The 24,411-nt window shown below is 55.2% G+C and overlaps 8 protein-coding genes across 8 annotated transcripts; 6 read left to right on the forward strand and 2 right to left on the reverse strand.

Moving 5' to 3' along the window:
* Positions 1–2,493: 2,493 nt before the first annotated feature.
* On the forward strand, positions 2,494–2,867 carry CGGC5_v004150 (uncharacterized protein; the record flags this gene model as incomplete). The annotated part of the gene is made up of 2 exons (XM_032033020.1): positions 2,494–2,660; positions 2,720–2,867. The coding sequence occupies 2 exons, from the start codon at positions 2,494–2,496 to the stop codon at positions 2,865–2,867; spliced, it is 315 nt and encodes a 104-aa protein (XP_031887761.1).
* A 4,440-nt stretch (positions 2,868–7,307) lies between these two features.
* On the forward strand, positions 7,308–11,100 carry CGGC5_v004151 (Pentatricopeptide repeat-containing protein 5; the record flags this gene model as incomplete). The annotated part of the gene is made up of 3 exons (XM_032033019.1): positions 7,308–7,343; positions 7,594–7,613; positions 7,653–11,100. The coding sequence occupies 3 exons, from the start codon at positions 7,308–7,310 to the stop codon at positions 11,098–11,100; spliced, it is 3,504 nt and encodes a 1,167-aa protein (XP_031887762.1).
* A 1,083-nt stretch (positions 11,101–12,183) lies between these two features.
* On the forward strand, positions 12,184–12,829 carry CGGC5_v004152 (uncharacterized protein; the record flags this gene model as incomplete). The annotated part of the gene is made up of 3 exons (XM_066151233.1): positions 12,184–12,230; positions 12,544–12,672; positions 12,799–12,829. 3 exons carry the CDS (start codon positions 12,184–12,186, stop codon positions 12,827–12,829), a joined length of 207 nt encoding a protein of 68 aa, XP_066009343.1.
* A 109-nt stretch (positions 12,830–12,938) lies between these two features.
* ERG8 (Phosphomevalonate kinase) lies at positions 12,939–14,526 on the forward strand (the record flags this gene model as incomplete). The annotated part of the gene is made up of 2 exons (XM_032033018.2): positions 12,939–13,213; positions 13,452–14,526. 2 exons carry the CDS (start codon positions 12,939–12,941, stop codon positions 14,524–14,526), a joined length of 1,350 nt encoding a protein of 449 aa, XP_031887763.2.
* A 1,147-nt stretch (positions 14,527–15,673) lies between these two features.
* Positions 15,674–17,098, forward strand: rbrA-0 (putative E3 ubiquitin-protein ligase rbrA; the record flags this gene model as incomplete). The annotated part of the gene is made up of 3 exons (XM_066151234.1): positions 15,674–15,729; positions 15,766–16,679; positions 16,740–17,098. 3 exons carry the CDS (start codon positions 15,674–15,676, stop codon positions 17,096–17,098), a joined length of 1,329 nt encoding a protein of 442 aa, XP_066009321.1.
* Positions 17,099–18,580: 1,482 nt separating this feature from the next.
* On the reverse strand, positions 18,581–19,191 carry CGGC5_v004155 (uncharacterized protein; the record flags this gene model as incomplete). Its single annotated transcript, XM_066151235.1, has 2 exons — positions 18,581–18,598; positions 18,670–19,191. 2 exons carry the CDS (start codon positions 19,189–19,191, stop codon positions 18,581–18,583), a joined length of 540 nt encoding a protein of 179 aa, XP_066009320.1.
* Positions 19,192–21,211: 2,020 nt separating this feature from the next.
* CGGC5_v004156 (uncharacterized protein) lies at positions 21,212–21,528 on the reverse strand (the record flags this gene model as incomplete). Its single annotated transcript, XM_032033015.2, has 2 exons — positions 21,212–21,442; positions 21,505–21,528. The coding sequence occupies 2 exons, from the start codon at positions 21,526–21,528 to the stop codon at positions 21,212–21,214; spliced, it is 255 nt and encodes an 84-aa protein (XP_031887585.2).
* A 543-nt stretch (positions 21,529–22,071) lies between these two features.
* DBP7 (ATP-dependent RNA helicase DBP7) lies at positions 22,072–24,348 on the forward strand (the record flags this gene model as incomplete). Its single annotated transcript, XM_032033014.1, has 1 exon — positions 22,072–24,348. One exon carries the CDS (start codon positions 22,072–22,074, stop codon positions 24,346–24,348), a length of 2,277 nt encoding a protein of 758 aa, XP_031887640.1.
* Between the last annotated feature and the right edge of the window lie 63 nt (positions 24,349–24,411).

Below are 24,411 nucleotides of genomic sequence, written 5' to 3' on the forward strand. Positions count from 1 at the left end.
CCACGGCATCGGCGACGGCGACGTGCCATTTTGCTTGCTGCAATTCCTTTTGAGTTGGTAGGGCACCCACGTCCACCAGAGTCGGAAAATGCAGGGGTCGCCCCCTGCTGTTCCTTGGGGCTTATATCTGCAGAGAGTTATTTGTAGACGCCGTACTAAGTGTACGGCGCAGGCTGCAGCAGGAGGTCGCATTTGGGACATTGTGACACTATCGAAGAAAGGAGACGGAGAGAGAACACATGTAACCCCAGATCGTCGTCGCCGCGTCCGCGAAGCACATGGCCTCAGAATCGCGTGACCCGTTATCCGACCATGTGTCGTTTGTGTGTGTTTGTGCCCTTATTCTCCCTTTCTTTGGCACGTCAGCGCGCAGCGCGTTGTATGTCGCTGAAGAAACAAGACCAAGTGATCCCGTAGGCCGCGCCGTGGTTGGTCAGCCGTGATGCACTTCCCCCTTGCATCCGGATGTTGATCTTTCCATCTGTACGGTTTAAGTGCGTGCGTCGCGTACCTGTCTGTGTTTCTGTTCCTGCATTTTTCCTTGACCGAGCACAGCGATCCCACAAAAAAAAGAAAAAGCCGTTAAAATTGCGTGCAGCGCACGACAATCTCGCGTGTTGCTGTGCTGTACCTTTTGCATTGATGGGCCATTACGGGAAGGCCGTGTGTGCTGTTGCCCGCTTGCGCGTGTGCGTGCGTGTAAGTCGCTGGAAACGTTGAAACATCGCCAGGAGACAGGACCAGAGACAGAGAGACAGCAAAAATTCCAAACAGCGCACACCCCTGCCGAACCGTCGTCGCCGAAGTTTCAGAATCTCGCAGTTAAGGAGAGGAAGAAAAGAGTTTTACAGTTTTACATACACACGCACGCATTCCGTCCGCAGTCCGCCCAGTCCGAACTCTGTGTCTGCACGCGTACCTGTCTCTCGTGGAAACAAGGCTCTGCCCAGCACGACAGCACGCCGCATTCCTCCCAGAGGCTGCCTGAACCACCGCTGCCGTCCGCAGTCAGATCGCCGTCGCCGTTGGAGGAGTCGGCGGCGGCGGCGGCGGCGGCGGCGGCAGGATCGTGCTCTGATTGGGAGGTTGACGAGCGTGTGTGTATTCCCCGATCAAACTTTTCTCTGCATTGCTCGTTTTCGTCGTTGGAAGTTGAAGCAGTGTAAGCACCCATCACCATCACCCCATCGCCGAACCCCCCGGTTCGTGATCAGCCTTGCCCTGCCACGGCCAAGCAAAGTCAAGTCTTCTTTTGGGCAACGACACGGCGAAAGAGTACCTGCCTGCAAAATTCTTGCACGGCTTGCTGCATTACTTGCCCAAATACCGTAATCTCATAGCAGATTCCCAATTTAACCCTCTCTGAAAGGGCCTCGTGAAATTGAGAGACAGAAGGGCCCATAGGGAAAAGAAAGGCCGACTAGTAGCTACGGATAGGCTCGTCCGTCCCTCTCTACGTCCGTTAACCCAAAAAACCTTGCACCCCACCCAGGAATTCAAAGATCGTACCCCCCTTCAGAGAATGAAGCCTTCACGCCCTGCCACACACCCTCCACCTAACCTTCTTTGCCCAAGAGCGTGGCGCCCGTCGGCCGACGGACGGACACATTTCTTCAATTTTTCCCCCTTCACGCAAATGTTCGAATGGCATGCCGGGGAGCACCAGAGCACGGCACTCCACCCTCTCTTTCCACACGCCCCCCCCTCCTCCCCGTCCTTCGGGGAGATAGAAGCGCTAGGTAGATGATTCTGGCATTGATGAGATGGGACGCAAAAAGGCAACACTCTCTCCAAAGGGAGCGGGAGGAGGGGTGTGTGTCGTACGTATGCAGCGTACGTCCCCGGCACCTCCACACACACACCCTTCCGCACCCCCCGTCTGCCGTAGGGCAGGGCGTGTGAAGGGTGGTGGTGTGGTATTGCGCGTGCAGTGCGGCTGTTCCCCCGTCCCCTTCCTGCTGCCAACACCACACCACACACCCGCCGATCTGGGAAATGGAGATATATGATTCTGGCTTCTCCCACCCTCACCTCTGCTTTCTTTTTCGGAATCAGCTCGCAATCTAACTCCACCAACTCAAATCCCTATCTTTACCCAATATCTTCAATCCAAGGGCTGAGCCGCAGGAAGTTACAACACAACACACACAATCACATCGAGACAAGGAGCAAAAGAAAGCATACTCGCACACACTATCACTACCCAACAAGAGCGAAGGACCCGAGAAGCTGGAAAGGGCAAGATTCAGAAAAAGAAAGGAAAGCACAAGGAACAATTGGATATAAACCCCAACACAGCAACACAACCGATCGATCTTTCATGTCGGAGATCGTCACCCGGCATCCCTCGGAATCGAGAAACAAAACATTCACTTCTTCATCCCTGTGTACGACCGCGACACCGCACTTACATATACCACCTCGATCCTCGCACCACACTACCACCTTCTCACAACCACCACCACCACAACCACACACACAACAACAGCCATAATGCAGACCGACGCAGCCATGGACTCCCACAACGACGGCTTCAAGGTCTTCCTCAACAAGGTCATCCGGCGCAGCAGGAAGGAGGCCAAGCCCAGGGGCGTGGACATCTCCGCCCCCTTCGACTTCAAGAAGTGCAACCTCGAACTCGCGGGCATCAGCGCAGATGAGTAAGTCTAAACACCTCAATCAACACCATCAAATGCGACGATACTAACAACCTCTCCAGAATTGCCATGCTCAAGGAACAAGCTGTCGCGAGCCGCATCGGCATCGCCGACTTCGACTCCGACTACCCCGCCAGGCCGATGTTCTCCATTCAGTCCGGCATGTCCAGCGCCTCCATCTCCACCCTCGGCAGCTCCTACAGCAGATGATTGATCTGATCAACCTGCAAAACAACAAAACATATACACAACAATACATACACTAGCGATGGACGGTAATGGCAACTTGCCACGGGTTGTTACACCCAGGACGGTGATCAGCAACGTCCTATTCTATGAGCGTCAACTATTAGCGAGAGCGAGCGTCCGGCACTATGATGCCTTTTGGGAACAATTACTTCAGCGACGGCGTTATTGGAGCGGGGAAAAACTACTGCAGCGACGACGACAGTCGGTTCGCTCTTGATTTGCTTTGTCACTTTTTTGAGATTATTAGTACGATACCACTTGGTACGCAGTGTTGACTGCAGAGAAGCTTGCGAGCTGAGGATGATTGTTGTTCAGAGGAAGAGAGAGAATGGTGCCCAAAAAGGCCCCGAGACAAATACAGTAAAATTATCTTTACCTTCACTTCTTCCGCTGCCACGCCTGTGATCTTCTTGCACCGCAATGCTTCCTACGACTGTGCCTCTGGAGTCTGTGTGACGCATGCACCCTGATTTGGAAGTAGTCACATGCCGCTGAGCTGCCTCAGCAACCATCGTCATTGTCAGCCTCGTGATTTGTGAAACTGCACAGCCATGGGCCATGGGCCATGGCTGCTGCTTTGCAGCCTGCACCCGAAGGTCCCCGATCCCTACCTCGGAGCCGTAGGGCGAAGCCGCCGAGGAAGCAAACATGTCAAACATGCAAACATGAGGCGAGGGTGATGCTGCGCAATGATGCGCAGGATCGAAAGGGTCGTCAAAGGGACTTGCGCGTTTGCGGGTGTCACGTAAGCTGAGCCCCATGCGAGGTCGCAGGCCAGGGGATGTGGTCGATCCTCCACAGGTTCCAACCAACCCACTCTCACCGAGACCCGAGCCGATGTATCTCGGTGACAGGCGGACCGCTCGCCAGTGTGCCAGTCTTGGCTCTAGGGCGGATGGGCGCAGGTTACAGCGCATTAGTGGCTGAATAATCCGGGAACAAGCCCAGGGCTGGAGATTGTAAAGACGGATACGCAGCAGCAGCATCCAGATCTGGTCGGAGCAGTCAGAGGGCCGGGTAGCGGCATTGGGCCGTCGGCGTCGGCATATTGAGGGCCACCTGGCAAGGCCACGGGGATAAGTTCTCATGTCCGGCGGCCGGATGTAAGACGGCGCAACCAGATGCCCGCCCTCCGAGGCAACGAGAACGTGGCTCTCGCAGTTTGAGCATCCGCATCACTACTCATGGTCATCCATGCCTGCGGCGAAGCGGTGCCTGGACTAGATCCTGTTTTTTGGGAACCGGTGGGCTCCTAGGCTGTGTGTGCCGTGCCGCAACACATGGCGGCTCTTTTTCGTGAATGGATGGCCGCGTGACCTGAAAGTCGTGAACGAGCCCCCACGAATTGCGGGAAATGTTGGCGCGATCTGTCAGAGCTAGGGGATTGCTGGCCGGTGCTCAATTGCGAAATTGTGGAGGAAGCATGTTGGCCAATGTCTCAGCACGTCACGTCTGTTAGGGCACGACGTGCAACCCCTCGAGGATCATTTGTCGTGGGCAGAACTCCCAGGCTCCATCAGCAAGGTGCCAGACTCGCGTGCCAGACGGCTGTAAGCCCTGATTCAATTTGGCTCCCTCTGCCACTTTAACAAATACCAATCGGTACCAATAGTTGGTCAATGGAGATCGCATCGCCATCTCCGTGCCATGTGTGAGATTCCAGATGGTAATGATTACGGACAGGTCAGGGTCTGTTGGGGCAGATTACACTGGCAGTTTTGGGCGCGCTGCCATTCGTCGGCGGACGCAAGGGACAAGGCAGGCGGGTGAGCGTGGGATTGAGTGTTTGCTGTTTTGGCTCGTTTTGGATAGGTGAGCGATGGTATATATGGGGCCGGCAGGGACGCCGACGAGGGTTGAACTGGCGGTGTTGATGTGTTGTTTCTTTTCTGCGCGTGCTGCTCGCGGGGCGGTGACGGTGACTACCCGGCCTCGATTCTGAAGACGTGCATGCTGATCTGCGGCTGGGCGCGAGGAGGGCACGGCCATGGACGTGTTTGTTTGGTCAACGAGATTGTCTCTCCATCGAGTTGAGATCTCGCAGGTCTCAGAGCCGTGATGCTTGATATCAGCCAGTCATTGGCGACATCCCTCCGTTCGATATCGAGGCAAGATGCTGCTAGCAAGGTACTCTGAACCTCACCGTTCTGTCAAGACGGCATCGCTGCTGCGTGTGTACTGCATGCGTAGTATGTGTGGTTGCAGCGGGAGCTGAGCTTGAGGTCCGCTCCGTAGGTAGGTTCGTTCATGCGCATGAGGTTGAGGGGTTGCTAGAGGTGAAAAATTTGCGTCTTGAGTGATTGGTTTCTGGTGGTGAATCACCAATGAGCAGGCGCGACTTGGTCGTTAGCGGAGGCTACCAGCGGGGAAGTAACGGGCCAAGATGCAGTTGCAGCCACTGGTGGAAACGGAGATGGAAGGTGGGGCTGGAGGCTGCTTCCCGACAGGACGGGCTCCCTTTGAGTCCTCAGAGTCCTGCACCTGCCCCTGGTGCACTGTGGCTCCCCAGTCTCCGACCCTCCCGTTCCTTCCGGCTTCTCCCAGTATTGAGGCGCCCGTGATTGGTCATGGACACCGACATCTATTCGTGTCCACGGCCTTCGCCCTTGGTCAGCCAGCCCTCTGAGTCCCTGACTGGCTTCCCCCGCCATTCCAGCACATTGGTGCCGGTTTCTTCTCGCTGGCAGGGGCCACAGGGCAACCGTCAAAGAGTCATCAGGCCCGTTTTGGCAGTCGGCTGGGTTCGTAACTTGTAAGACTGCTGGGACTTCGCTGGGAGGCAGCCCCCCTTCACACGTTGAACCCCCAAATTTCCCCGTGTTTTTGAGAGGGTGTTGACGTTCCAGCGGGCTTGGCTTAGCCTGCAGCGATGATCAATCTCGCGTCCTTAGGCGTCACCAGGGAGTCGTCATCTCGCAAAGGGACTTGGAGGAGACCTGTAGGAGTTGTGGGCGAGGTATCTTGTCGCATGTCGAGTACCGCGGAGTACCTCTCCTCCGCCGTTACGGTCTGCGCGCGTGAGTACCGCTAGCCGTGAGCCATTTCCCGTTGGCGGGCGAAAGGCAGCAGTGGATGATGACACGCAGACCAAGGCAGTACCTTCGTGGAGTCGGTGCCGGACGTTGCTGAAGCATCCGTCCGGTCTCTGGGAGGTATTCGTCCGTTCTCTCCACGTCGTCACCTGTCAGCTTGATGCCCTGCGGCCTGCGACAAAGGGTGTCGAGCAAGGCAAATATCGGAACCGCGAGGCGTCAAGGCCACCTATTGCTTCCTCGAGTTTTGCCTCAGTATTCCGGTGTTTGAGCATCGTTGCCCCCCATCTCAGGCTTGAAGTCAAGATCCATTCCAATTAATCGTTGCTTTTGGGACACCAAGAACGACAGGGAGCTCGCGGGTGAGAGCCACTGAGGCTAGAGGGACTGAGCCACTCACAAGCCGCGGATCAAGGCCCCAACGGCGTCGGGGTTTGGTGCCTGAGTCATTAAACCCGCTCGCCTTGGTCTGGCAGGAAAGTACCACGCACCAAGTATCGGCGCCAGAGAGGGAATCGGAAAGCAGGGACCAAAACGCGCTTCCATTTAGTAATTTTAAAGTTCCCGAATCCACCCTGTTGCCGTCACTGAGCGAGAGAGCTCCGAATCCACGCGAACGGAGACATACGCAGTAAATCCGTCACGGTATTGAATCTTTCAGTGGAGGTGTTGCTTGAAGTCACTTGCTGTATCTGTATTCGACATAGAACACACAATATTTGAAGTCTACTGCGCAAATACTGATGAAATGATAATGTGAAAATGAGTGTGAACGTCACTTGCAGCAACACCCATGCCCTGCCTCCAAAACCCTCATGCCCCGGTCTAGCGCGCCCGTAGCTGTGCCCTTCTGTCGCATTCCCCATTCCTTCCAGCGGAGGAGACTGCAAGAAAAAAAGACGGTCCTAGAAAGGCGCAGATCTCCACTGGGAGAAGACTGCTGAATCAAAGTGAAGAGGCGGGACACCGAGGCGGGCCATATGCATTGCGGTCCATGGATGGCAATGGCAATGGCAGGAGCCGTGGGTCCCCCGTGGCCCGTAGCCCGTAGGTACTCGGCTGTACGTCTCATTGACTCCGTCCGATCTCACAAAGCTCCCGCTCCAGTGTGCCAAATTCCCACCTTTCTAGTCCCTAGCTTAGCTCCGCTGCTCGCCTTTTCCTCCCACTGCCACTGCCACTGCCACTGCCACTGCCACTCACACTCACACTCGGTCACTCTGAAAATCTACCGGCATCTCTAATACTTCTAGTTCGCCCCCCTCGCTCTCACTTCCAGCTTCTGTTCCTCTCTCCTCCCTCCAATCCCAATTATACCCCCTTCTTTAATCAGATTCGCGCGTTTGTTTGACGGCTACAGTGCTGTCAAATGAACCTGCAACGGACTCTTCACATTTTCCCCCATGTAAGTTGAATTATTCCCACCTGCTGCTCTCTCACGAGATCACCTTCCCGTCGCTGCAAAATTGTGGTGACTCGCCGCCCCTCGTCCGGGATTTTGCCGTGGCGAAACAAACACGGCAGTCCAGCCTCGGAAATTTCGTCTGAACACTGCAATGCACCGCGCAAATCTTTTTTTTCTCGTTGGCAGCTGCTCCTCAATTTCCTGTCGATCCTGCATCTCCAGACAATTGTGACTGACAATCCAACCACAGAATCCCCCCCTTCCCCGCGAGTTCTAAATGCCCACCATCTACTCCTCCCTCTATCAGAGTTTCATCCGTCAAGGATTCGCGAAATCTTTCACAAACGGCTACGCCCAGTCCGTCGTAGCTGCCACACATCCCATCCTCAACACCCAGAACCGGCCCTCATTCGCCCGCCGGAACACCAACCGCTTCGGTCGTCTTCAGTCGTTCCAGCTCCAGTCCGCATTCCACCACGAGCGGACAACCACCGGTCTTCCCGAGCATCGCCACGAGAAGCTCACCAGCCAGCATGGAAGCTTAGACGCGTACTTTGAGGCCCTGCAGAAGCAGCAGGAGCAGGCCTCCGAGGAGGATCTCGAGAAGGAATGGAGCCAGTTCCAGTTCCAGAGGCAGATTGAGTGGAAGCCGGAGCCAGAGGCTGTCCTTGCCGCCGAGCCCAAGGCTCTCGATCTCGAGGACGCTGCCGAGGATGCAGAGGCACTATCCGACATCCCACCAGAGGCCCAGGCCGCCCTGGCCGAGATCGACGCAGCATTAGAGAGAGAGATCGAACACAGGAACCGCTTGGAGGCTTTGGAAGAGGCTTCCGAGCACTCCGTCCGATCAGCCTCCCCCGCCGTCCGCTCATACCACTCCCCGGCCATCGACCCCTCAAGGACACCGTTCAGCATCCGCACCGCCACCCCTCCCGTGCACCCGCAATCTCAGGTTTACGCCGACCACTTGCACCACCTCTCTGAGGATGGCCGCTATTCCGAGATCCCGGCCGTCTTTGAGGCCATGCTGGTCGCCGGCGTGCCCCCCATCGCCAGTGCCTACAACGCCCTGTTGATGGCCGCCATTCACCTGCCCAACGCCAAGAATGAGATGGTTTCCAAGGCTTTGGACGTGTATGCTGATATGCTCCGCCGCAAGGTGGTCCCCGACAGCGACACTTACAACATCTTGGTCGGCCTTCTCGCGGCCCGCTCTCTCGAGGTCGCTGCTCTGAAGAAATCCCTCGACGAGAAGCGCGTTCGCTTTGGTGGCATGGACGAGCCTGGCAAGTTCATGTTCGCATCCCACGAGCTTGAGCATGCCATCCTCTCTGAGGACGACAGACTGGGTCTTGCTATGGAGATGTTTGAGAAGTCCGTCCTCACCCAGAGGGCGTCCTACTCGGCTGAGTCTTACCATCAGCTGATCTCTGCCTGTGCTCAGGCCGGACGTGTCGATGACATGCTCCGCCTGTACGAGCACATGGAGCTGAACCGCGTCACTCCTTTTGCTGCCATGTTCCCCGCCATGATCACGGCATTCGCCAATGCCGGTGACCTGGTCAGCGCTGTCGAGTGCTACAATGAGTACAAGGACCTTGCCATTGCTAACGACAAGGGCGAGCCCTCTCTCAACGACAGACTCGATGCTGAGGTTTACGCCGCAGTAATTCACGCCTACATCATTTCCGACAAGGTCGAGGGCGCCATGAAGTTCTACGAGAAGATCATCACGGAGTACGAGGTTCGCGCTGGCGACATCAAGGATGCCATTGTCAGCTCTGGTTTCGTCAAGGCCTTCACTGAGCGTGGCATCTTCAACGAGGCTCTTCGCTGGGCTCAGGTTGTCGAGGCCGAAGTGAGAGCTGAGCCGATGAGCTGTCTGGCAACCCGCGCTGCCGACGTCGGTGACAAGCTCACTGCCATTGCGGCGTTTGCCAACCTGCCCATCAACTTCCAGCCCGTCGCCACCCCCGCCATGGCACTTTTGGCTCTCAGCGTTCGTGAGGGCGATGTCGCTTCTGCGGCCCGCTACTGGGGCATCCTCTGCAACCCTGAGACCCCTGTCACCGCCGCCCTTATCGAGCCCACCGCCATGTTTGCCATCGCCCTTATTGGCTCCGGCCAGGTCTCTGAGGGTCTGTCTCAATCGGAGATGATGTTCCAGAGAATTCGCGCAGTTAGCCCGGAGCACGCTGACGAGGTCGAGGAGGGTGTTGATTTTATCCACCGATTCATGACCAGCCGCGGTATCGCGGACCCTCGTGAGATCGCTTCCCAGGTCAACTCCGCTTCTCCCTTCGCATCCACCGCCACTGTCTCCAGCTTCGAGGATTCGTTCGACCCGTATGCGCACAACACCGACTTCAAGGGCTCTTCGCTTATCTCTGATGAACTGGAGGGCGCGCACGGTCGCAAGGGTCCCAGGCTTCATGATGCTCTCACCCGGTTCCGCAACATGCGCCGTGCTGGCCGTCACCCCCGCTACATCACCTACGCCAAGCTGATCTCTGCTGCTGCACGTGACAGCAAGATGGAGCTGTGCAACGACATCCTCGCCATGGCCCGCACCGACGTTCCTCTCCTGCCCCAGTACGCCGTCGTTCGCTACGGCTGGTCTTCCATCCTGGACGCCATGGTTGGTGCTTGCTTGACGATGGGCAACCGCCAGATGGCCGAGCAGTACCACCAGGAGCTGCTCGCCATGGGAGCTGCCCCCTCTGCCAACACTTTCGGTCTTTACATCACCACCCTCAAGGAGTCCGCCAAGACTTTCGACGAGGCTTCCGAGGCTGTCAAGATCTTCCATCGTGCCAAGGCTGAGGGCGTCGAGCCCAGCTCCTTCCTGTACAACGCTCTGATTGGCAAGCTGGGCAAGGCTCGTCGTATTGACGACTGTCTGTTCTACTTTGCTGAGATGCGCGCTCTTGGAATCAAGCCTACCTCTGTCACCTACGGAACTATCGTCAACGCCCTCTGCCGTGTCAGCGATGAGAAGTTTGCTGAAGAGCTGTTCGACGAGATGGAGGCCATGCCCAACTACAAGGCTCGCCCCGCTCCCTACAACAGCATGATGCAGTTCTTCCTGACCACCAAGCGCGACAAGTCTAAGGTCCTTGCCTACTACGAGCGCATGAAGACCAAGGGTATTGCGCCCACCGCGCACACATTCAAGCTTCTCGTTGACACCCACGCTACCCTGGAGCCTATTGATATGGCCGCGGCTGAGGCTGTTCTCGACGCCATCCGCGCCTCTGGTCAGAAGCCCGAGCCCGTCCACTTCGCTGCCTTGATCCACGCCCGCGGCTGCAACCTCCACGACATGGAGGGAGCCCGCAAGGTGTTCGACTCCGTCATGGCCGACCGCTCCGTCTCTGTTAACGCCAGCCTCTTCCAGGCTCTGTTCGAGGCCATGGTTGCCAACCACAAGGTTGCCGACACCGAGGCAGTTCTCGGACAGATGCGCCGCCGCGGTGTTGAGATGACTCCGTACATCGCCAACACCCTGATCCACGGCTGGGCTGCTGAGAAGAACATCGACAAGGCTCAGTCCATCTATGACTCCGTCGTTCACGACAAGCGCGAACCCAGCACGTACGAGGCCATGACCCGCGCCTTCCTCGCTGTCGAGGAGCGCGAGAAGGCCAAGGGCGTCGTTGGCGAGATGCTCTGCCGCGGCTACCCCAGCGCCGTTGTCAACAAGGTGCTGGAGCTCCTCGGCGGTGGCGGTGGTGAGGAAGCTGCTGCCCAAAACTAAGCTTCTCCTCGACCGCAACCATTCTTTGTCAATTCATCGAAGCACGCATTGAGCAGCAGCTCTGCGTGTCCTTTCAGATTACCATATTTCCTTTGTAATTGCCCTCAACTACCGTTTTGTTTGATACCCCGTTGTGTGTTTTGACGCCGGTGGACCGAGGGTTCGGGGTGTCTGGGTAGGATGGGCGGCTAGGTTGTGCGCCGGAGGCATCTTTTCCATTTCCGTTTCCTATGTCACATTGTGCTTGGTTTTTAGGAGTCTGAATTTGGGTGTGGGAGTCGAATTCATCCCCGACGTGTTTCGGGGCGGGTTACCACGGCGTTGCGGAAGCAAAAGGGTCAAAGGGGCAGAGCCACCCGTTCACAGGGGCTTTTTCGGAAAGCGAGCGATGACGGCCATTGGCCCGCAACAAACGATAGACACTACTCCACTCAGCATATAAAAAAGAGAAGGGCGCGCGCGGGTAGAATGCGCGACGACTGCAGCATAGAGGGATCAGGGACGGGTCGGACGGACGGGAGGACACGGATAACGGTATCTACGAAGGTCAGATTACGACATGCCCATGACAGAACGGGGCTTGTGATCCTGCTGTATGTATATTATCGGCAGACATTGGCATTCCAAGAAGATTATGTCAAACTGTTCAAAGCTTGTTCCTTACTCGAAGTGAAGATGAATGCGTGATTTGACGTTTCGAAGAGGCCGTGCCCCTGGCAAGCAAGAGGCCGCCGCTTCCGTCCGTGCCCGCAAAGGCAGCTCTGACGTCCGGCATGCCGTGCATGTTTCAAGAACACACGGAAGAGACAGGAAACGGGCCCAAGCTCCTGGACGGAAGCAGGTCTGACAGCTATGGGCATCGGGGAGGCACGTCTGGCAGAAAGGCATAGTGTGTGTTGGTTCGCTGCCATGCTGGAATTCTTCAGTTGATCCAGCAGAAGCTCGACAACGAATCCATCGGGGTGCCGCCCGCTCCAATTGGACGGACGGATGGGGTCACTCCCGTCCTCGGCGTTGGGGGCCGGAGCTTATGGGGCGGGCAAACACAGTCGCGGCAAACAGAGGCACAGTAAGGTGCCAATCATGCAGCAACAGCGCAGGCGGCAGAATTGGCGGACTCGGATGCTACTGTATTTTAGCACTGTCTCTTCCCCCCACGATGCATACCTGAGGTCGTCCGCCTTTTTTTCCCTCAACGCTGGCCCAAACTTTCTGCCTTACGGTTCCATCACGACTGCGTCATCAACTCACCCTCCCTCTTTGACCTCCTCTGATTGCAACTCCAGATCGGAGTTTCAGAAGGGTATACACTGCGGTTTTCCCGCTGAAATTGTTCCAATTGGCGATCTTGTCCTTTCTTTTCTCTCATCATCTTTTGAGGAACGCAACTCGGGAAGTCGGCAGGTTGCAGCACAGCTTAAGCGAGCACGGGAAAGACAATAGACGCCCCTGCCTTATCGTCGCTATCGTCGTTATCATCGTTATCCTCGTCTCGGTTGTCCCTGTCGTTATTCGTCTCCGTCCTCCGTCTCCGTCGTCCATCGTCTCTGTGGTAGAGTACGGATACCTTAGGTAAGCTAGCTGAGCACGTCTTAGGTAATCACAAATAAGTAGAGAACAGAGGGGTTCTCTAAGTGATAGCTTATATAAGACGAAGTTCCTCAGTTTGCCCGAGACATTTTGTTTACGCTAGAGTAGGTATCACGAGAAGGCCCGCCCTTCAACATAAGGCTACAGTCTACAGACTACAAACGGTCAACAGAGCGACTACCTTGACTAAGCAGTTGGGGAACAAGAGACGGAAGGTCGCAAAAAAAGGAAGAAAAAAAGAAAAAAAAATGACGGCCGGAGCAGACACGACCGCGACCGCCGTTTCGGCGCCCGGGAAGGTGCTCCTCGCGGGCGGGTATCTCGTCCTCGACCGGGCGTACACGGGCCTTGTTTTCGGGCTCAGCGCGAGGGTGAATGTCGTCGCGGCCGAGATTCACACGTCGCCCGGCGTGCACCTGACGGAGATTATCGTCGAGAGCCCGCAGTTCCTCGACGCGACGTGGCGGTACGGGTTCCATCTCGCGCCTGAGGATGGAGGGATTACCGTCACGCAGCTGCAGGTGTAAGTTGCTTCCTCTTTACGTGCTTCCCTTTCGGCTTGGATCAAGTTTCGTCACGTTTGATATGTTGAAGTGAAGTGGTGATGGTTGTCGGTGAGGTGGGGTCAGTGGTTGCGGTGAGGGGCTGATATCGCTCACTTCGAGGTGTGAGATCTCATGTGAGATGGTAGCCTCGATGAACCAACCTCACCAACATCCCGCACGTCTAGGATTTGAAAAGTCACTAACATCATCCCCCAGCGGCTCCAAAATTAACCCCAACCCCTTCGTCGAGACCACGCTCTCCTACGCCCTTACCTACATCGCCAGCATCAACAAACGCCGCCCAAACCACGCCCTGACATCCACCCGCCTCATCATCCTCGCCGACAACGACTACTACTCCCTCCCGGACACCACCCCCGGCGCCGCCGCCCAGCAGCAGGGCCGCTTCGCGCGGTACCCCCACACCCTCAGCGAGGCGCACAAGACCGGCCTGGGCTCCTCCGCCGCGCTCGTCACTTCCCTCACCGCCGCCCTCCTCACGCACCACCTGCCCTCCAACCTCTTCAACCTCGCCTCCGAGGCCGGCAAGCACACGCTGCACAACCTCGCGCAGGCCGCGCACTGCGCCGCGCAGGGCAAAGTCGGCAGCGGCTTCGACGTCGCGGCCGCGGTCTTCGGCAGCTGCCGGTACCGCCGCTTCTCGCCGTCCCTGCTCGACGGGCTCGGGGCGCCGGGGCAGCCCGGGTTCGCGGAGGCGCTGGTGCGCAAGGTGGACGAGTTCCAGGGGTGGGACGTCGAGGTCGACAAGAGCGTCAGCCTGGCGCCGGGCTTGTGTCTGCGCATGTGCGACGTGGACTGCGGCAGCCAGACGGTGGGCATGGTGAAGAAGGTGCTCGCGTGGCGCAAGGAGGACGCGGCGGGGAGCAAGGCGCTGTGGGACGAGCTGCAGGGCCGGAATGAGGCGCTGGCGGCGGTGCTGAAGGATGGGCGGACCGAGGAGGTTGGCGCGGTGGTCGGCAAGGTGAGGGGGCTAATTAGGAAGATGGGCGAGGGCAGCGGGGTGCCGATTGAGCCGCCGAGCCAGACGGAGCTGCTGGATGCTGTGAGCGGGGTGGAGGGCGTGCTTGGGGGGGTTGTGCCGGGCGCGGGCGGGTTTGATGCGCTGGCGCTGGTGATGAGGGACGATGAGGAGACTAGGAAGAGGGTTGAGAAGTTTCTGGAGGGGTGGAGCCGGGAGAAGGGGGCGAGGGTGAAGTTGTTGGGCGTTTTGGGGGAGATGGAGGGCGCGAGGAGGGAGGAGCTGGGGGTTTATGCTGGGTGGCTTTCGTGAAGCGATTTTGTTGTGAGGGGAGATGAGCAATTGAAGGGAGTCCAAAAAGAAAACTGCAAGTTTAGAACATAGCAACGACAATTGAGCGTGAGATTTCGACGATGCAAAACTGGCTTGGGTGAATGAACGGGTGAGGGATGTGGTCGTGAGATGTCGTTTCTGTGGGTGCTCCACCCAAATGCGCTACATAGCCTAGCCTGGACTAGAACCCGTCACCAATCAAATGCGGCGGACATAGCTCAGTTGGGAGAGCGTCAGACTGAAGTCAACTTCAATCACTTAATCTGAAGGTCGTGTGTTCAATCCACACTGGCCGCATCAACTTTTGCATTTTTGCCGATCTCATGACATATTTTGACATAGCGCTGTGCAACGACGTGTCTATTGCTCCTTATTCAGAAACTCTTTGAAGCTGAGACTTTGTTTTTGGATACCTATCTAGGCTTCTTAAATAAGACTGCGTATTTTTCTTGTGCTAGAGCAATTACTTTTCCCGTCAGTTCATGTGCACTCTATGTTAAAGCACTATCGTCATCGTCTGCTATTGTTCATTATTATCCTTTGTTGGTACTGTCTGTTGTCGTCTTCGTCGTAGCCGTCCCCATCGTAATCTCTGCTACTGTCGTACTCACCCAAGTCTACACGCTCCTTCCTTCCATGTGGTGTCAAGTAGATGCTCCTTCTACACGCTTCCGAAGCTCTGTAGAATTTTCTCTTGCGGGCCAGATCACTTCACTTCAACTGTATGCCCAATCTTCACCCTCTCTCTCCAGGTTTTCCATCTTTTCTTTCTACATCGTCGCGGCCGCCTTTGCAACCCACCTTCCCTTCGCATTTCGACGTTCACTATCGTACCAGCTTTTCCTCTTCTTCAACCTCGATCAACCTTTTTCTATGAAAGGTAAGTTTCAATCTAGGGGGGGGGGGGGGTTGGGGTTGTCTGCTCCTCCGCCGCTCTTCATCTCTCTCCCCCCTCTCTCTTCATTCTGGCGCCTTCCTATCTTTCAAGTTTGAAAGGCTTGCTGGAAATGCTTTCACCTTCAAGTGCCTTGGCGCAAAACTGACCGTCGTGCAGAAAGCAGCGACGCAACCTTCCAGGATTTCAAGCTTTTCTTCTGGCACACCTTTCTCATCACCAAAAGCCATCATGTCTGCCTTTCTCGATGACATGGACGAAACGACGCTGCAATTGGTTGTCCAGCTGTAACAGGAAGACATCAGAGAACTGCAGGACCAAAGCAAGGGCAAAGCTAAAGAAACCGATCGGTCTGACGCAGACGTGGCTTTCGACACGTACCAAGCCGAGCTTGTGTCCTTCCCGGCCTTCGCCGCGGACCGCGCCTTGAGCAGACGCATCGCTCGCCAGGAAGGCACCTACCCAAGAGTTACAACCATCACAGCCCCGGCAGAGCAGCAAGCTGTACCGGACGCAAGCAACCCAATTACTTCGCAGCCAGCTGAGAGCTCCAGGGCCGAGGAGATCGTCGCGGATGAGATCGTCACCGAGGAGATCCTCGCCGCAGATGCTGTCCATACAGTCTGCAACACCGACATTTTCGACAATGATTCTATCGTTGACATGCCCGAGTCTTCCTCCTGGGGTGCGTCCAGAAAAGCTTCGAAGCGCACAAGGTCAAGAGGTCCAGACCAGCTAGAGACCCGATCCTGCATTTCCTGCACCAAGGACTATGATCCGAGCAACTTCTACCTCGCTTCATGTGACCACCTTTACTGCGCCACTTGTTTGCAAAAACTATTCCATCTATCTCTGGTAGACGAGAGTCTTTTCCCGCCCCGATGCTGCCGAAAACCCATCCCCACGGATCAGGTACAGCACATCATACCCAAACAGCTCATGCAGGAATTCGTCGCCAAGGAAATCGAGTTTTCGACAGTCAACAGAACCTACTGTCATCAGTCTCAGTGCTCAGCATTTATACCTCCTACCAGCATTGAAGGAGACATCGCCACCTGTCCTGCTTGTCAAGCAAAGACGTGCGTGTTGTGCAAGCGCATGGAGCACGACCGCAACGACGTATGCCAGGAAGACACAGCGACGCAAGAAGTTCTGAAGCTGGCTGCTGAGAAGAAGTGGCCAAGATGCAACAAGTGCCGGGCAATCGTTGAACTGAACGTGGGTTGCTACCACATGAGTGAGTTTATTCAGAAGATACATGCACATCCCAGGTCCCCGCTAATCATACGATCCTCAGCTTGCCGCTGCGGAGGACAGTTTTGTTATCTCTGCGAAGCACCCTGGAAGACCTGCGCTTGTCGCCAATGGGACGAGCCGAGGCTTTTCGCTGGCGCCGAACAACGAGTCAACAGAGCGCCGAACGCCCGGAACATGACCCCCCAGCAGCGCGCTGCTGCTTTGACTCGAGCCCGGCGAAATGCCATAAGGAACCATGCATGCGAGCATGATGGTCGTTGGACCAAGATTTATGGTGAGCATACTTGTGAGGGGTGCAATGACAGGCTGAGCGAGTTCATCTTTCGATGCGACGACGATGCGACGACTGTCTTCTGCCGTCCTGTGCGAGATGCAGGTTCAACCGATTCACCTGAATAGAAGGAAGGGAGAGTACCGCAGGCATTGTATGAGATTACGGGGATTCAAAGATGACTGGCATGGGTTAGGCCGTTGGAGAGCAGTCGTCCATCTTGGACTCTGGAGTAATTCGCAAATATCTCATCTTGGAAGCTTAAGTAGCTAGCAAATGACAAAGTCTCATCTTGAGAGCACTCTCTGAAAGAGAGATCGCGTCATTTACATGAGACCGCCCAACTTCCCTGTGTCTATACGGAAATGTTTCCTGTGTAGTTAATTACTCCTATTAAAGACGGTGGCAGAAGTCATGATAGTAATAGTTCGACGACGATGGTAGCCACGACGACGGCATACGATCTCGCCTATAGTACGGGACGTTCCTTAAATCCCAACGACAAACCGCCTTCTTGCTTGTCCTCCAATCTTTGTGATCGCATTCAAGGTTTTGCTCTCAGTCTACGTGCATGACGGCCCCTTTTGTCCCCAGCTTGGCCAAGTCAGTTTGCTTTCTATCCTTCACCTCATCACCCTCTGCAGCAGTTTAAGTGAACCCCATTGTGATTCTCCTTCTGGTCTTCCAATTCCAGCAGTGCTGATCCCCTTTGCTCCAGAGCAATAATCAATATTAAATCCCAAAAGTTTGGTTCTATTGTCGAACTGTTTTAATAGATGATGAACGCTGAGTGGAAGGTGTTCTTGTTAAAAGCGATTGAAACGGCACCTCCGACAAGCACGGATTCGACACCGCTCGCATTCGTAGATGAATCGAGGCAGAGTGTCGTGGCATTCTTCGCAATTGAAGACACCGCTGCGATATCTCCAGGCCTGATGTGTGCATTCATGGTTCTGGACCAGATTCTGTGCCTCCCTTTCAACCAGCCGTGCCCTCCTCTCAGCGTCGAAATGCCGAGCGTCAGCATTTCTGTTGATGATGGCATTAGCGCGAGCGTAAAGTCGCTCCTCGTTCCACTGCTCGCATACACATGTCTTCCACTTCAGGCCGCATGTATAGCAGAACTGGGCACCGCAGTTGCAGGCTCAAGAACGGTTCAGCCGAACGCTCGGTAGGAACAGGTATGATGGGAAGCTCACTCATATGATTGCAACCATGCTCGAGCTCCACAACGCGTCGGCAAGAGAAGCATCGCTGTCATCCGTTCTCGGCGGCGACTTGTAGCAGAAACTGCGTAGCGGTGTCTTGGCTACAGTCTTCACCCTGTGGTCTGCGCCTTTGCATATGGCGCATGTTTTATAAACACATCGCGGACACGTCGCTATATCGTTCTTAATAAACTCCACGGGCACGAAAGTTGAACAGGTGGGTTGGTGGCAGTACGTGCGGTTCGGGGTTGAGAACTCGACCTCCTTAGCGCGGAACTGGCCCACGAGTTTGGAGCCGAGGACGGGGCGATGATTGTCAACGGGAATTTGCTGACCGCAACAACGTGCCGGGAAAAGAGATTCGTCTGTGTAAGGCATGCTTCAAAGAGACTTCGGAGGCAGTCATGGCAGTAGAGGTGGCTACAAGGACAGCGGGACAATTTAGTGATGGAGAACCTGTCCTGACAGCTGATGCAGGGTTCCTTCGCTACCTTGACGGGCTTCGTGGTGCCATTCATATCGCTTCGCGAAGCTGCCCAGGAGGAGGACTCTGGCTGGTCTAGAGTCTCGTCATCGTCGGCGTCTGCAGACACGTAGAGCTTCTGAAGCTTGCGAAGCATGTCGGCGTCTAAGTCGGACATATCTTCGTCTGGGGAAGTGGTCTTTGAATTAGCAGAAGTCTGAAAGGAGTTCTGGTTGACTGTCTCGCCGCGGCTAAGGCGAAGTGCTATCTCTCTGTCGCGCTCAGCTTGCCTCTCCTGTGCAGCGAATACTGTCACAAGTTTACCATCTGTACGGGTGGCCTTTTGGATGCTCCGGCTCATGGTTCTGTCCGATACTCGTTGCTCACATGTCTTAAGCTCAGACTGGTAGGTTTCGAAGGCGAATTCTGAGTCAGGAAGACTACCTTCTTTCTGCTTGCCCTTTCTGCAATTCTTCATATGTTCTAGATCTTCGAGCTGCATCTGGATGACCAGGTGCAGGGTCTCCTCGTCGATGTCGTGGCAAATCATCTTCACCCAATTAGATGAGATGAGTAGAGATGATTAGTGAGGGTTCGAGGTGGATAGGAGTAGGATTCATCAAAAGCCGTTCGAGTCCCGAGAGGAGACGGATGAGATGTCGTTTCAGATCGAAATTGTGAAATAGGACTTTACTGCCGGGGAAAGCTCATGGGTCTCAAGAAGAAATGCTGACAAATTACACTCAAGCAAGGAAGTATTGGAGTTGGAAGTTGAGTGCAAGATGGAGATGACTTGTTGCAGCTGGGGAGCCTGCGCCTGTTCACAAGAACGCAGCCGAGCATAACGGTGTAGGTCAGGTGAAAGCGAAGGCGGGGGCAGCTGAAATAAAATAACACATCCTCCGGGGCCGACATCTGAAGCTCGATGCTTTTCTGTTGGGTTGCCGACGGCTTGGTCTTTGACTTCCAGATGTAGACGGCCTCCTGCGTTGGAGTGGACGAATTACATGTGGGAATAGCAGCCAGCCGATGCGCAAGCTTGCAGGCACACCCCTGGCGAAGGCACGATTGCATCATTCACTCCAACCCAAATCACAGGAACCTTCGGTCTTTGGTTGCTTTCAGATGACGCGACCAAATCAGAAGTTTCCTGAATACGTCGAGGCATACGTGAACAAGGTATTTGGCGGGGAAACCCAGACAAGCCCTAGGAGAAGAAGTTATCTTGACGACTGACTGAGCCAGTGAGAATCGCCTGATAAACCTCGTCTGAACTTCACCGGGGCCCCGGGATGAGGGTAACGATAACATTTTGGCCGAACAAACTAATGGTGAATAGGTTGCAATAGTATTTTGACGGAAATGCTACCGTCGTTTTGCGACAGCCACTTGAGCATGTGAGAGTTTGAAGAGGCCATTAGACGAAGGAATCAGGGGTCTCAAATGGCCTGAGTGGAATGGTGCAAGACGGCCGGTTTTGAGGGCAACAGACAAGTCGCCGACAGCACCTGAAATTCGTCAAGGACAGCCCGAGAATATGACGAAGAGTTTTGCTAGCTGGGCAGTGTCAGTTGCCTATCCGGGCAGTGTCACTCCCCCATAAATATATTGTAGTGTACCTATACTCTAATAAGGACTGCAGTAGAGGTAGATAGGAATGACGATGGACGACGACGACAGCGATAACAAAAGTGATAACAACAGCGAGGATAGTCGTTTTGGCATAGATATAGGACATACGGATTGTATACTGCTTATGTAGTGGGCACTGCCCGGCTAGCAGAATTCATGACGAATACTTCCAATCATAATAATGTTTCTTGATGCGTAAGCTCCGCCGGTGAAGTAACCTGGCCTTTTAAAGACGACTTTCGTGATTTCTCTGAGATATAGCCTTGCTTTTCTAAACCCGTGATACAAATGATGGAATGAAGATAATGTACGAATCCTACACAAGTGTTTCAGGGCTTCATTGTATGCCACCATGTGCGGCGTGGTTGGGATGCGCTGGGCCTTTGCAGAGAGTACAAGTGCTGTGCCAGTATACTGGACAAATACCGACGTCCCCATTTATATTGCTCGAAGGAATGAATACAGAGCAGACAGGGACATGGCAGTATGTTCGGTTGGGTGTCGTGTACTCAACCTCCTTCACGCGCCATCTTTCCACGTGCTCATTGCCGAGGATGTGCTCTGCGACAGGAAACGCATTTCCACAGCATTTAGGAGGGAAAAGGCTCTCGTCGGTAATGGAAGCTCCGAAGAGATTGATGAGACAGCCTGAGCAATACTTGTGGTCGCAGGTGGTCTGAGGAAGGTCGGTCTGCGAGTGCTTATTCATGCACATGTCGCATTTCTGTGTTCGGATGGCCCCCCATCATCTGGCATATCCCGCGTGCATAGAAGTCTTCCACCAAATACAAGGGGTAGGAAATCTCGCGCTAACATCATCATGCCGGTTCTCAGTCTCTCCAATTTTATCTTTGCCTGACCAACTTCCTCTTCTTCGTCGGTGTCCTCTCCGCCAGTTTCCTCTTCGTCGGCTCCCTCCTCCTCGTTGAAGCGTCGACTCAGTTGTTTGTCCATAACAAGGTCTCGAGAAAAGACAGCTCCTCCTGGTACATCTCAAAGGCAAGATCTGCGTCCAGAAGGAATCCATCCTTGTTATTACAGCCTCTGGCCTCATGTCGAAGCTCTTTGAGGTCGGCCTGCTGCAATTGGAGAACCAGCTGCAGCGTAGCATCATCCATATCGTCGGCAGAGCAGTTCAAGATGTCGTTGAAGGATTGGCAAGTATTTGACTATGGAAAGAAATCAGCAGGAAGGGGGAAAAGGTAAAGAAGGTTTGCAACCGGGGCAAGACCTTGAAGGCGCACCTTACGTACATCTTTTGAGGGTGTGGCGCGATTAGGAGGCTCAGTGATTCACTTAGATACTCCTCAAAAGCAAGGGGAAAAAACAAGGCGTAAGGAATTTTGTGGTTGAAAAGAAGACATGGAGAATGACCTTTTCTCGACTAAGGTATCATGGGGAAACAAGTGAGCCTGCAAGTCTAATGACGAGAGAGGCCTGCCTTACGGACCACCGGGGGAACGTCATTGCAATAGATTGAGTTCGGAAGAATCGGGAAATCTCGGCATTCAAGGGGAATTGAAATGAGGCTGTTGCGATGTTATTGATGAGGAAACCCAAGGGCCGGCCTCTTATCATGGGATTGAGCGCATCTAGGTAGTAGTTCAGTGTTGTCGACGCCACTGTGACAGGAAACCGGGGTGGTATGGGTCCAAGCGCCATGCGGGGCAACGCATAAGAGTGGAGCCATTATCTAAACGCCGATCGCGATAAGGCTTTGCTTCTGAAATTTTATTTTTCGACTTCGCCTCAGTGACCTTTCATCATCGCTGCGACCGACGGCATCTCATCAGCAAAAATGGCGGACGATGGCATGATTATGAATTTTGACCTGGGGACGGGTCCCATCAAGTCCCACGTCAAGATCCAGGGAGGACGATGGCGCGACAGAGTGAAGGCGCAGAGGATTGCGAACAAGGGCGGCGACAAACGTCCTTCATCACCATCTTCAGACGCCCCGCCGACCCAAAGATGGACGCCCGGAAACAGGAAGTCTCACAGAGCCGACAATGACGATGGCTCTCACGAGCGCCCGGCGAAGCGACCAAGAGCCGACCCTCCGAGGCCAAGCTCCTACCAGACCGGCAAGCTGCCGCCGGGTAGCATCTCCAGCGGCAGGCCGAGGGACGGCCAGGTCACTTCCAGACTTTTCTCATTCAACCCGACACCCAAGACTGTGTTTGACGACCCGAGCGAAGAGAAGGTTGAGGAAGTTGCGAGAGAACCGTCGAACGCCGCGTTATCCCCCGAAGCTGCCAGTTTCCACGCCCTCGGCATCTCACGACGTCTCGCCCTGACGCTATCCGACAAGATTCAGCTCAAGGCCCCGACTGCGATCCAGGCCAAGGTTATACCGCAACTCATCACAGAAGACAGCGATGCGTTTGTGCAGGCGCAAACAGGTTCCGGAAAGACTCTGGCTTACCTGCTTCCCATCCTCCAACGGATCTTGTCAGTCGAGGGTCAGATCAAGAGAGACTCGGGCCTCTTTGCCATCGTTTTGGCGCCGACACGCGAACTTTGCCGGCAGATTGATGTCGTTCTCGCCAAGATCCTTCCACCTTACCTCGTCAGCACAACCGTCATCGGTGGTGAGAGTAAGCACTCTGAGAAGAGCCGTTTGAGGAAAGGTGTCAACATTCTCATCGCCACACCCGGTCGTCTGAGCGATCATCTCAACAACACCAAGAGCCTCGATGTCGGTACTGTGAGGTGGTTAGTCCTCGATGAAGGTGATCGTCTGATGGAGATGGGTTTCGAGGCGGAGCTGCGTACCATTGTTGGCAAGATCCGTGAGGGCGGTCTCTCAGATACGACGGCAAATGGTGTCTCTCTTACTGGTCTGCCGAAGCGCCGTGTCACCGTTCTGTGTTCCGCTACCATGAAGATGAACGTCCAGAAGCTTGGCGAGATCAGTTTGGAGGACGCCGTACACGTCACGACATCTGAAGAGGACCAGGATGGTGCTGAGGAGGTCAAGTTTGAGGCGCCGGCGCAGCTGAAGCAGAACTACGTTATCGTCCCTGCCAAGTTGCGACTCGTTACCCTCATCTCGCTCCTCAAGTCAACATTCTCACGCAAGGGTTCGGTGATGAAGGCCATCGTCTTCTTATCTTGTGCCGACTCCGTCGACTACCACTTCGATCTCCTCCGCAAACCGCAATCCGAGGATGAGAAATCCTCGGCCAATCCATCAGGAACGGCAAACACCGTCGCCCCAGCCGGATACATCACGTCACCAGCCAACACCAACATCGTCCTTCACAGGCTACACGGCTCCCTTCCCCAACCCGTCCGAACGGCCACACTTGCGTCCTACAGCAGCTGCAAAGACCCAACAGTTCTGATCACCACCGATATCGCTTCGCGTGGTCTCGATGTGCCCTCCGTCGAACTTGTCGTCGAATACGATCCCGCTTTCGCCGCCGCCGACCACGTTCATCGCATCGGTCGTACCGCTCGTGCTGGTCGCCCCGGAAAGGCCGTCCTGTTCTTGATGCCTGGCTGCGAAGAAGGCTACATCGAGCATCTCAAGGCCAAGAACGCCACCCCCCCCAAGCCCGAGCTTTACGACACCGTTCTGCAGCGCGGCCTTACGACACCAATGGAGTTCCCCGTCGAGACTGATGCTAAGCCCCTGCCTGCAACCGACAAGAGCTTCAATGCCCGTGCCGAGAACCTCCAACTCCACCTCGAGCAGCGCCTCCTCCTGCCGTCGAGCAAGACTCTCCTCGACGAAGCTCGCAAGGCGTTCCGCTCTCATATCAGGGCATACGCTACCCACGTAAAGGAGGAGCGCGTGTTCTTCGACATCACCGAGCTGCATCTGGGTCACATGGCGAAGGCCTACGGTCTGCGTGAGGCGCCATCTGGTGTCGGTCGCGGCGACCACAGCGGCAAGAAGACTGTCATGAAACAGAAGGCCGCTGGCAGACGTGGCGAGAAGAAGTCGTCAGGTAACGCCATGGAGGATATCAACACTGCTGGAGGCGAGGAGCCAAGCGAGATGGAGAGAAAGATGAAGGCGAAGATGAGGATGGTCATGAACGCGGCCAGCGAGTTCAACCTTGGTTGAAATGTCTTTGTGCATGGGTGTATCTTGGGCTTGGGGAGGTTTATAGACAAAAAGTCATGTTTA

The sequence above is a fragment of the Colletotrichum fructicola genome (assembly GCF_000319635.2).
Source record: "Colletotrichum fructicola Nara gc5 chromosome Unknown KSG_Nara_v1_contig02, whole genome shotgun sequence".
NCBI classification, from domain to species: Eukaryota; Fungi; Ascomycota; class Sordariomycetes; order Glomerellales; family Glomerellaceae; genus Colletotrichum; species Colletotrichum fructicola.